Below are 12936 nucleotides of genomic sequence, written 5' to 3'. Positions count from 1 at the left end.
GCAATCTGAGAATGAATTTTCGCATACTGACTGCTCTACAGCATCAGACACACTGAAGTTCAGAGAATGCCTTTCTACATAAAGCAATGTAAAATTTTCTTATCTTTTCTTGAAATTTACTATATAATCCATTATAAATTCTATTTATATTCCCCAAAAATCTATAAACGCTTCAAGTGGTAAGACAAAAAGTCACCGAAAAATTAAAGCCTAACTTTCTTATTGCACTACAACATACATTTAATTATGAACAAAAAAAGTTATGATCAGTTTTAAAAAAGAAAAGACCAGAATAAATATAAAATAATGATGATCTATTCATTTTACAATGGGAAACTAATGGTGCTACACTTTCTATTTTTCTTCTGAAAAATGTCAAGTAGAAATTGCAAACTGTCCTCTGGGAAAAATCAGAGTATCTGAGCCTAAAAAAGAACCTTGTCCTCAAATGAGTTAGTACACAAGTATTCACCAGGGAACTATGTATTATTTGACAATGTGGGCTTAGGACATGAAATAGTGGAGGTTTTTTCAGCCTTCTCAGAATACGGCTCATATACATCAAAAACTGCAAGTGTGGCCAAGATTATTTTAAAAGTTTTTTTTTTTTTTACTTTAAATAATAAACTCTAGTACAGTTTGAGCATTAGTCTATGGTACCCTTTCCCATCGTAAGATGTCTCAGTAAAAAAGTGAAATACATAAAAAACTGTCACCATCTTTCAGCACAAAGTACAATATTTTGCAGAGCCATTCATTTTTCAAGTTCCCATTAAATGACACTGTTTTTCCCATTCATACAAACAATTCATTAATTTCATTTTTCTGAGGTCACTTAATTCAGCAATCTTGAACAAAAAGAATTTTCTCTAATCTAATATCTTTTAGAAAGATCAATCAATATTCCACTTATCCTTCTGCAATGTAAATCAATGCTGGACACCTCAGCGAAACCCTTTCATTTACCTGAAACCTGTATATCAAGTCATGTCTTACACTCTCTCCTATAAACTAAATAACTTATAATATTCCTTATTTATCTTTGTGGTATCTACTATCTATCAGCTTGTAAATTTTTATTTTAATTTGTATTCTATTATTTTATTAGCATAGTTAACACAAGTAAAAAAAGTTCCTGAGCATGTACAGATTAAGAAGGTACCTACACATTAAAATTTTTATCTCTTTGCTATCTTTCCAAATAGCATAATATTGCTTGCTCATGTGCAGGTTAAATTCAACTATGAATCATTTTTTTAAATGCACTAGGCCTAATCAGTAAGCCTTTCTCTAAAATTAATTTCTAATTTATTTTCACCCCAGACAAATAATAACCTGTGTGTCACACTGCCTTTTACCCTTTTTGAATGAAACAACTTTCCAAACTCTTATACCAATTCTGAATTTTATTTATAAATTCTATTAATATTTAATCTCTTTTAGAAAAACAACAAATCTTATAAGCATTTTTTTGATTCTTTAATACATAGCACCAATAAAGATACTGACTAAAAAGGACCTCATAACTAGATTTTCAATGGATGCCTCCAAAATATAAGTAAGCCAGAACTGGAATTTGGACACAACTGGTTTTCCCATTTACACTGATAAAGTCAAGGCCCTTTTTTTTTTTTTCTTTTTTCTTTTTAAGGCTTAACCTGCACCCTCTGCTGGTGGCTTAAGAGGTTAAGGATTCAATTTTGTCACCACTTTGGCTCTGGATAACGTTGTAACATGAGTTCAGTCCCTGACCAGGGAACTTTTGTATGTCACAGGCATTGCCAAAAAAAAAAAAAAAAAAAAAAAAGAATTTCAGCTACTATGCAGATCTACCAACACTGTTTTAAGAGAGAAGTCATTGAGAGTACTTACCACCCACTGTTGACCATTAACAAGCATATTTTCAGAATTCTGTAATATTCAGTAACTCTCAGCACAACATGCAAAACAGCGTGTTTTCAAATACAGAGTGACATGCAATATAAAAGCAAAAGGAACAGGTCTTCTCTTGTGGCACACTGGGCTAAGGCTCTGGCATTGTCATTGCAGTGGCTCAGGTCGCTGCTGTGGCATGGGTTCAATCCCTGGCCTGAAAACTTCCATATGCCTTGAGTGCAGCCAAAAAAAAAAAAAAGCAAAAGGACAAGTGCAAATTTTTCTAATATTGCCTTTGAGGTGAAAAGCATTCTTATAAAAGCACAGCCTTTTTAGTAAAAAATGGGGAGTTGCTATTGTGGCTCAGTGGTAACAAACCCGACTGGTATCCAAGAGGATGTGAGTTCAATCCGTGGCTCCACTCAGTGGGTTAAGATCCAGCATTGCCGTGAGCTGCAGTGTAGGTCACAGACATCGCTCAGATCTGGCATTGCTTTAGTACAGACCAGCAGCTGTAGCTCCAATTTTGACCCCTAGCCTGGGAACTTCCATATGCTGCAGGTACAGTCCTGAAAGGCAAGAAAAAAGAAAGAGAAAAAAAAAGATAGTAGTAATGAGAGCAATTAAGAATGGTCTCAAGTTCCTATTTTAATAAACTAGAAAATGAACAAAATAAATATAAAATAACAAGAAGGAAGAACATAACAGAAATAAGAGCAAAAATCAATGAAATCAAAAAGAGGAAAAACAGAAAAATCAGTGAAACAAACAGCTGGTTCTCTGAAAAAAAAATCACTAAAATTGACAAACCTAGCAAGACTGACAAAAATAGAAGAGAGAAGATAAAGTAATTTCATAAATGAAGCACTATAGACACTGCAGTCATTAAAAAGATAGCAAGAGAATACTATGAACTTTATGTTGACATAAATTTAGAATAAATGGAACAATTCTCAAAAGCCACAAGTTCCCAAAATTCATTCAAGACAAAACAGACAACTTAAATAATCTTGAAACCACTAAAGAAACTGAAATTATAATTAAAAAGCTCTTTAAAAAGAAACCTCCATGTCCTGGCTATTGTGAATAGTGCTGCAATGAACATGTGGGTGCATGTGTCTCTTTTAAGTAGAGTTTTGTCCGGATAGATGCCCAAGAGTGGGATTGCGGGGTCACATGGAAGTTCTATGTATAGATTTCTAAGGCATCTCCAAACTGTTCTCCATAGTGGCTGTACCAGTTTACATTCCCACCAACAGTGCAGGAGGGTTCCCTTTTCTTCACAGCCCCTTTAGCACTTGTTACTTCTGGATTTATTAATGATGGCCATTCTGACTGGTGTGAGGTGATATCTCATGGTAGTTTTGATTTGCATTTCTCTTCTAATCAGCAGTGTTGAGCATTTTTTCATGTGTTTGTTGGCCATCTGTATATCTTCTTTGGAGAAATGTCTATTCAGGTCTTTTGCCCATTTTTCCATTGATTGATTGGCTTTTTTGCTGTTGAGTTGTATAAGTTGTTTATATATTCTAGAGATTAAGCCCTTGTCCGTTGCATCATTTGAAACTATTTTCTCCCATTCTGTAAGTTGTCTTTTTGTTTTCTTTTGGGTTTCCTTTGCTGTGCAAAAGCTTTTCAGTTTGATGAGGTCCCATGGGTTTATTTTTGCTCTAATTTCTATTGCTTTGGGAGACTGCCCTGAGAAAATATTCATGATGTTGATGTCAGAGAGTGTTTTGCCTATGTTTTCTTCTAGGAGTTTGATGGGGTCCTGTCGTATATTTAAGTCTTTCAGCCATTTGGAGTTTATTTTTGTGCATGGTGTGAGGGTGTGTTCTAGTTTCATTGCTTTGCATGCAGCTGTCCAGGTTTCCCAGCAATGCTTGCTGAATAGAATGTCTTTTCCCAATTTTATGTTCTTGCCTCCCTTGTTAAAGATTAATTGACCATAGGTGTCAGGGTTTATTTCTGGGTTCTCTATTCTGTTCCATTGGTCTGTCTGTCTGTTTTGATACCAGTACCACACTGTTTTGATGACTGTGGCTTTGTAGTATTTCTTGAAGTCTGGGAGAGTTATGCCTCCTGCTTGGTTTTTGTTTCTAGGATTGCTTTGGCGATTCTGGGTCTTTTGTTGTTCCATATAAATGTTTGGATTGTTTGTTCTAGTTCTGTGAAAAATGTCATGGGTAATTTGATAAGGATTGCATTGAATCTGTAGATTGCTTTGGGTAGTATGGCCATTTTTACAATACTGATTTTTCCAATCCAGGAACATGGAATATCTTTCTATTTCAACCCAAATGTCCATCAACAGAGGATTGGATTAGGAAGATGTGGTATATATACACAATGGAATACTACTCAGCCATAAAAAAGAATGACATAATGCCATTTGCAGCAACGTGGATGGAACTAGAGAATCTCATACTGAGTGAAATGAGCCAGAAAGACAAAGACAAATACCATATGATATCACTTATAACTGGAATCTAATATCCAGCACAAATGAACATCTCCTCAGAAAAGAAAATCATGGACTTGGAGAAAAGACTTGTGGCTGCCTGATGGGAGGGGGAGGGAGTGGGAGAGATCGGGAGCTTCGGCTTATCAGACACAATTTAGAATAGATTTATAAGGAGATCCTGCTAAATAGCATTGAGAACTTTGTCTAGATACTCATGTTGCAACAGAACAAAGGGTGGGGAAAAAATGTAATTGTAATGTAGACATGTAAGGATAACTTGATTCCCTTGCAGTACAGTGGGAAAATAAAAATAAATTAATTAATTAATTAATTAAAAAAAAAAAGAAACCTCCGGGCCCAGACAATTTCATAGGAGAATTCTATTAAATACTTAAAGAAGAACTAACACCAACTTGTACAATTTCTTCTGGAAAACAGAAAAGGAGAGAATACTTCCTAACTCACTTTATAAGGCTAGCATTACCATGATACTAAAAACAGACTAAGACAATTTTTAAGAAGCGAGAAAACTATAAAAATTCCAAACAAAATACTAGAAAAGCAAGCCTGGCAATGTATAAAAACAATTATTAGGAGTTCCCATAGTGGCTCAGTGGTTAACAAATCCGACTAGGAACCATGAGGTTGCAGGTTCGATCCCTGGCCTTCCTCAGTGGGTTAAGGATCTGGCATTGACGTGAGCTATGGTGTAGGTCACAGACGCGGCTCAGATCCCAAGTTGCTGTGGCTGTGGCGTAGGCCAGTGGCTAAGGCTCCGATTCGACGCCTAGCCTGGGAACCTCCATATGCCACAGGAGCGGCCCAAGAAATGGCAAAAAGCCAAAAAAAAAAAAAAAAAAACTATTATTACAAGTGAGATTTATTACAGGTATGTAAGGCATGTTCAACAGTAAAATAATCAATTAATATAATCTACCAAATCAGCAGCTAAAGAAGAAGCTCATACGATGATGTTAACTGAGGCAGGCAATCATAACAAAATCTCAGAGTAGAGAACTTCCTCACCTTTATAAAGAGTATCTACAAAAAAAATCTACAGCTAACATCATACTTGATGATAGACTGAAAGCTTTCTACTTAAAATCAGGAACATAGTAAAAATATCCTGTCTCAACACTCCTATTCACATAGCACTGGAAGTCCTAGCCAGGACCATAAAGCAAGAAAAAGAAATAAAAAGTATACACACTGAAAAGAAAGTAAAAAAACTGTCCCTATTGCAAATGACATGATTGTCATTGTCCCAAAGAATCAACAATAAAGCTTCTAGAACTAATAAGCAAGGCTGTAGGAATCAAACACATAAATTTGAATCACATTTCAACAGCAAACATGAAACACCAACATGAAAACCAAAATTTAAAACACAATACCATTTATAACTGCGCCAAAGAAATTAAATACTGAAATATAAATGTGAGAAAACGTGTACAGGATTTGCATCCTGAAAATTACAAAATGCTGATGGAAGAAATCAAGGAACTAAATAAAAGGAGAGTCATGCCATATTTACAGATTGGAAGATTCAACATAGTAAAGATGTTTACTTTTCCCGAAATTGACCTTGTTTTGATGTAATATCTACTAAAATACCAGCAGAGTTTTTAAAAAGACATTGACAATCTTATTCTAAGATTATCATGGAAAGGCATAGGACTAGAAGAGTTAAAGAGATTTTTGAAAAAGAATAAAGTGTAAGGAATCACTCTACTCAATATTAGGGTTTACTATATAGCTATAGTAATCAAGACAACTGGCATAAGGATAGATCAATGGATTAGAAGAGAACTGAGAAAGAGATAGCCAACTGATTTCTGACAAAAGTATAAAAAATATTTTGGAGTTCCCTTCGTGGCTCAGTGGTTAACCAATCTGACTAGGAACCATGCATGAGGTTGCGGGTTCAATCCCTGGCCTCGCTCAGTGTAGGTCACAGACATGGCTTGGATCTGGTGTTGCTGTGGCTCTGGTGTAGGCCAGCAGCAACAGCTCTGATTAGACCCCTAGCCTGGGAGCCTCCATATGCCACGAATGTGGCCCTAGAAAAGACAAAAAAAAAAAAAAAAGTATAAAAAATATTTCAACAAATGGTCCTGGAGCTTATTTGCAGAACAGAAAACAGACTCACAGACTTTGGGCCAGGGATTGAAATCCTACCATAGCAATGACCTGAGCCATAGCAGTGACAATGCTGGATCCTTAACCCACTGAGCCACCAGGGAACTCCAAGGTTGGTGAATTCTATCAACGTCAATTTCCTGGTTGTGATACTGCACTATAGTTAATGAAAATGGTACTATGGGTGAAAACTGGATTAAGAGGACATGGACTGTCTCTCTGTATTATTTCTTACTACTGCAGATGAATCTACAATTACTTTAAAGTGTTTTGTTTTTTTTAATGTACCACCTTGCTACTCTATTTTTGTTTCTGTTTGTCCTGGATTAGAATAAAATAAATGTCCATGAGTCTGGTATATATAAAAATAAATAGTGAAATAAATAAGTAAATAAATAGAACAGAAGGGACAGCTCACCTTGAAAAAAGAATTCCAATTAATAAATGCAAATCAGATAGGGGAAACATAAAGTTCCATTTGAACATCACAGTAATAGTTGTTACAGGCAAGTGTCCCTTCTACAGATGCTTACGGCAGTGGGTAAAGTTTCATTAAAAAAAAAAAAAACTGTATTTGAATAGTCCCCATGAACCTCTTCTAAGATATTCACTAGTTAACTTTTCAAGGATGAAACCAAGTACATTCTACATTAACCAAGTCACCAAAGTTAAATCACACACCCCATAATACAACAGATCATAATGCAATAAAATCATGAGAAAACATGAAAGAAATACTACAAAACAACTGACCAGCATTCTTCAAAAGTGTCAAAGGCACGGAAGGCCAGGAAAGACTAAGGAAAAGCCACAAATCGAAGGAGGCTAAGGAAATATGAAAACTGAAAACAAAATGTGATACCCCCAATAGAAAAAAAAATTAGTGGGAAAACTGATGAAATATGAATAAACTGTAACTTATTAATTCTACTGTATCAGAGTTAATTTTTGATAATTTAACTATGATGATTCAGGATGTTATATTTAGAGAAACCTGGGTAAAAAGCATAAGGGCCCTCCATACTATTAATTTTTAAGAGTTTTACTGAGATATAATTTACATACAATAAGTTTCACTCATTTAGAGTGTAATAGTCAATGGCTTTTAGTATATTTGCAGAGTTTGGCAACCATCACCATAATGTAATTTTAGAACATTTTCATCCTCCCAAAAGGAAACCTTGTAGTCATTAGCAGTCACTCTCAATTCCCCACTCACCCAATAATGCGCTATTTTTTCCTATTGTTCTGTAACTCTAAAATTATTTCAAAATACAAAAAAGTAATGATTATATTACACTGAATGAAAAAATATGTATAGAAAAAATTATGATACTATATAATGGCACATAGTCAAGAAGCAAAATGTTCATATGTTCTGAAGTTCTTGAATTATCTAGAAAAGCTAAAATTACCAATTAATATTAATATTAATATTAATATTAGACTATTAGACTGTGATTAGTCAAGAATTCATGTTATAAATATCCAGGGTGACCAGAGGTTTATTTAAAAACAAAAATTAAATCTATACTGGAATAAAACTAATAACCATAGGATCAAATACTTAAGGCAAAAATCTACGAAACTAAGAAAATGCACAAGTCTTCAATCACACTGTGACCTCATTTTATTTTGGTAACCACATTAAAGGCCCTATCTTTAGGAGTTCCTGTTGTGGCTCGGCAGATTAAGAATCTGACTAGTATCCATGAGGATGCAGGTTCAACCCCTGGCCTCACTCAGTGGGTTAAAGGATCTGGCCGCGAGCTGCTGTGTATGTGTAGGTTGAAGACTAGGTTTGGATCTGGTGTTGCTGCGGCTCTGGCTGTGTTAGGCAACTGCAGCTCTAATTCCACCCCCGTCCTGGGAACTTCTATATGCCGCAAGTGCGGCCCTAAAAAGACAAATCTAGTCATACTCTGTGGAACTGGGATTAGCATTTCAACATATGAATTTGGGGAGGAGGGTCACAATCCAGCCTATAACAAGCACACAATGTAAAAAGGTGTAATTGTTGAGAAAAACAAAATAAAGATTGGGGAATGCAGCTGTACAGAGGTAGAGTATTTATGTACCACCGAAAATAAGTTGGTATGAATTCAAATTATATTGTTATAAATTTAGGAAGTTGACTGTAATTCCCAAGTAGCCACTAAGAAAAAAACTAAAATTTTTACAAAAAAAAGAAACAAGGAATTAGTCAAAATCACACAAACACACACCACACACACACACACACACACACACACACGTCAAACAGAAGAGATAGTATTGTTGAAGTAACTAAGGAATAAGAAGTGTCTTTTTCTATCTACATATTTTATATAAAATCTTGGTTTTTATATACAAGCATACTTTGTGTTATTACACTTCACTATGCTTTGCAGATAGTGCATTTTTTACAGATTTGAGGGTCTATGGTCATTTTTCCATTTATTTGCTCACTTTGTGTCTGTCATATTTTGATAATTCTTGAAATACTTCAAGCTTTTCTATTATTATTAAATTTTTTATGGTGATGACCACAACAAACAGTGGAGGCAGGCACTGGCAACTTAAATCCAAAATATATAAAGGACTCTAACTCTTCAGTATCAAGAAAGAAGGGGGTGAGTGAAAAGAAAAAAACAGGCAAGAGGTCTGAACAGACATTGGACAAAAGAATGGTCAATGATCACATTAATTGTTTGGAAAAAAACAAATTCACTGCACTAGAAGATATCACTATATTCATGAGAATGGCCAAAATTTAAAAAAAAAAAAACAATACTAAAAGTTAGTGAATATGCAGGATGATGGAATTCTCATAAGTTGCTAGTGGGAATATGAAACAGCACAGACCCTTTGGGAAAGACTTTGGTGATTTTTTATAAAGTTTAATATACGCTTAACTTACTTTTTTATTTATTTTTTATTTTTATTTATTTATTTATTTATTTTTTTGTCTTTTTGCCTCTTCTAGGGCTGCACCTGGCGGCATATGGTGGTTCCCAGGCTAGGAGTCTAATCAGAGCTGTAGCCACCGGCCTTCGCCACAGCCATAGCAACACGGGACCCGAGCTGCATCTGTGACCCATACCACAGCTCACAGGGATGCCAGATCCTTAACCCACTGAGCAAGGCCAGAGATCGAGCCCGCAACCTCATGGTTCCTAGTCGGATTCGTTAGCCACTGAGCCACGATGGGAACTTCCTATACACTTAACTTACAATTGAGTAATTCCACTCCTAATTATTTACAGAAGAAAAATACAAAGTAGCATATCAACATAAAGATTTGTACATGAATATTAGAGAAGTATCATAAAAGGCAAAAACTGGAACAACCCAAGTGTCCATTAATAAATGAACAAACAAATTAAGGTACAAGCATACACTGCAATGCTACTCAACAATAAAAAATGACTTACTCCTGCACATAACGAGTTTGAAAAAAGCCTCAAAAACATTATGCTCTGAAATAAACCAGATACAAAAGGACAAATATTATATAATTCCACTTATATGACATATTTAGAGTAGTTCAAATTGATGAGACACACAGAATAGTGGTTACCAGGAACTGGGCAGTGGGGAGAGTGAGAAGTTATTGTTTAATGGCTTTACCTACCGTACTATTTCATCAATTTTTAGGTATAGCCTTCCCCTAAGCTTAAATTTTTATAATTTATATCAGTATATTCCTTTATAGACATCTTTATTATTTTAAGGCCCCAAAACTTGACATGTATATTAACAAAAAATTATACCCACAAAGAAAATACACTTCATATACATTATTAACAAACTGGAATAGTACATCCAAACTATGAACTCTCGTTCTCAAAATTCAAAATCCCTTATTTGGAAATATCAGAAGTTAGCAAAATGACAATAAATATTCTCATAAAAGATGACAATAAATGAATGTTTTTTTCTGTTCAGATGCCAAAGCAAAACTAAAGGCAATTTCTACACCTCTGATTACAACAATATTAACTACATCAGTAGCAGAGCAAAGTTTCAAAATGTTTCCTCTTGATAGATGACTGCTGCAGATATTCCCACCAAAACAATACGGGAAATTAAATGAACCAGAAAATGTAAATTGGAGGGTGGTTTGTTCTGGTGTTTATTTCTTTTCTGTTTACTTTTTTTTCTACTTTTCTTTAGGGCACCACGGAATATTTTTTTAAAAAAATCTTTGTTCCCATGAAATCAATGATACAATGACATCATATCTACAATTTTCTATTTTCAAAAAAACCATTCTCCCTCAATATGGTATGCATTTAACATAAGACTTTGTCTCACCTGGCCAGTTCTTTAATTAAGTTTGCAATGCGCCTTTTGTCCTCAAGACATAAATCCTTCAGTGATGCACTCTTTATTCCTCCCCTGCAGAAATTCTAAAACAAACAAAAAAAATCCTTCTCATTAACTTTTACAAAAAGCAATGTTTAAGACTTCGAGAAATTTCTTAAAATAAGCACAGGAAATGAAAATTTGGGGGTCTCTTTTATCTGGTAGAACACTATTTACCTGTTTCATTTAAACCTACTGTGAACTCAAAACAGGCTGGCTACCAGGGGACATCATGAAATTTACACAGAAAAGAACACAAGAAGAACTCCAAGAAGAAATGTGCCTGCTTAAATATTAGGGAATATTAAGGAAACAACTTTCCTTTAGTGAATGTCACAGAAACAAACACCTAGTGGAAGATACTGAGCACCTAACACCCCAAGCTGCTTAAAGGTATATACCAGGGTTGGCAGCAGAAGCACCAGTTTCTAAGCTTTCCAAATATCAATACACCAAAGGATCATTCCAATGGGTATTAGACCAAAGAGTAACAATAATAATAGCTAACAACATATCTAGCGTTATCAGTAACATTCTAAGAATGTCACACTTATTAATCCATTTCATTTTCACAACAAAGCTATCAGGTAGGTATTATTCCTCTTTTACAGTGAAGGTACACATCTTACCCGGGACTATAGCAGTTAAGTAGCAGAATCAAGACTCAAGCATTGGTTTCAGAGTCTAGGTTCTTACCCATAGTACTATCCTCTCTCTTGTGCCATAAAAAGTTCTCCAAGTACTTAAACATCATTAAGAAAGGTCTTTAAAGCCATGAAAACCAGAGGTTCACAAGGGAACTGGAGGTAATATGTAAAAGGAAGGAGTACGTTAAAAAAAAGAATCCTTGGCATTTGTGTAACCACAAAGTAAGTTACTTCAATTACTTCAGGTAGCCAGGAATAATCCAAGATCTCTAAAATGAATTCTAGAATCACTGATAGCCAAAGATTGGCCGGGGAGTTCCTGTCGTGGCTCAGCGATAACAAACCTGACTAGTATCCATGAGGATGCAGGTTTGATCCCTGGCCTTGCTCAGTGGGTTAAGGATCCAGCGTTGCTGTAAGCGGTGGTGTAGGTTGCAGACATGGCTCGGATCCCCCATGGCTGTGACTGTGGCTGGCAGCTACAGCTCTGATTCAACCCCTAGTTTGGGAACATCCATATGCTGTGAGTATGGGCCAAAAAAAAGACAAAAAGACAAAGAAAACAAACCAAACAGATCTGGTTTTAGATTTTTGATATGGTCAATTTAAGATACCAGGATGACATTCATTTGGAAATATTTAGGCAGGAAGTTGAAAGTGTGCATCTGGCTCTCAAATCAGAGAAAAGATTTAAAATTCAGCCATCTGTCTCTGTTGATGATGTTTATATTTTTATTATTTTCTTCATACCTTTCTATGCTTTAAATTTTTCCTTAAAGTTAAGAAAAATATTAGTTTTTAAAAATCATGTGCTAATCCAAGAAAATAAACTAAAAATGGTATTTGAAAAACTAAGAGGAGTATCAGAAGCATACAATATCATGGGAAAAAAAGTTTCAAGAACAATGTGGGGTTAATAGTGCTAATGATCAGGAGTTCCCACTGTGGCGCAGTGGATTAAGGATCCAGTGTTGTCTCAGGCAGCATGGATTCAATCCCAGGCTGGGCACAATGGGTTAAGGATCCAGTGTTGCTATAGATGAGGCTCCGATTCAATCCCTGGCCCTGGAACTTCCATATGCCACAGGTTCAGCCAAAAACAAAACAAACAAACAAACAAAAAACAGCACTAATGATCAAAAAATGTTAAAAGAAGACTATAAAAAGAAGTCACTGCATTTAGCAGTGGGAAAAGTCAGGCTGGTTCCCCATCATCAGAGATCCAAGTTCCAGCTCCAAGCTGCTCTCCTCTGAACTTTCAGATTTTAAAAATTCCAACTTATTCTGTTTTCCCAGCCCTAGAGATAGTGGTTACTTATGGTGAGAATGCGGAGAATTTGGAATCTTCACATATTGCTAATGGAACATAAAATGGTACAGCCACTTTGGCAGTTCATCAAAAGGTTAAACACAGAATTACTACATGACCCAGCAATTCTACTTCTAGGTATACATGAAAGAAAA

The 12936-nt window shown here is 35.4% G+C and overlaps 1 protein-coding gene across 6 annotated transcripts in view; it reads right to left on the bottom strand.

Moving 5' to 3' along the window:
• Nucleotides 1-12936, bottom strand: part of KIAA1328 (KIAA1328 ortholog) — a 365621-nt gene that overhangs the window by 343407 nt on the left and 9278 nt on the right. For all 6 annotated transcript variants that reach the window (XM_021096286.1, XM_021096288.1, XM_021096287.1 and 3 more), the window contains one exon: nt 10775-10869. In XM_021096286.1, the coding sequence (XP_020951945.1) occupies nt 10775-10869 (95 nt within the window). The remainder of the gene's footprint in view (nt 1-10774; nt 10870-12936) is intronic.

This window comes from Sus scrofa, chromosome 6, assembly GCF_000003025.6.
Source record: "Sus scrofa isolate TJ Tabasco breed Duroc chromosome 6, Sscrofa11.1, whole genome shotgun sequence".
Lineage (NCBI taxonomy): Eukaryota > Metazoa > Chordata > Mammalia > Artiodactyla > Suidae > Sus > Sus scrofa.
This window is presented reverse-complemented; position numbering and strand designations above follow the sequence as displayed.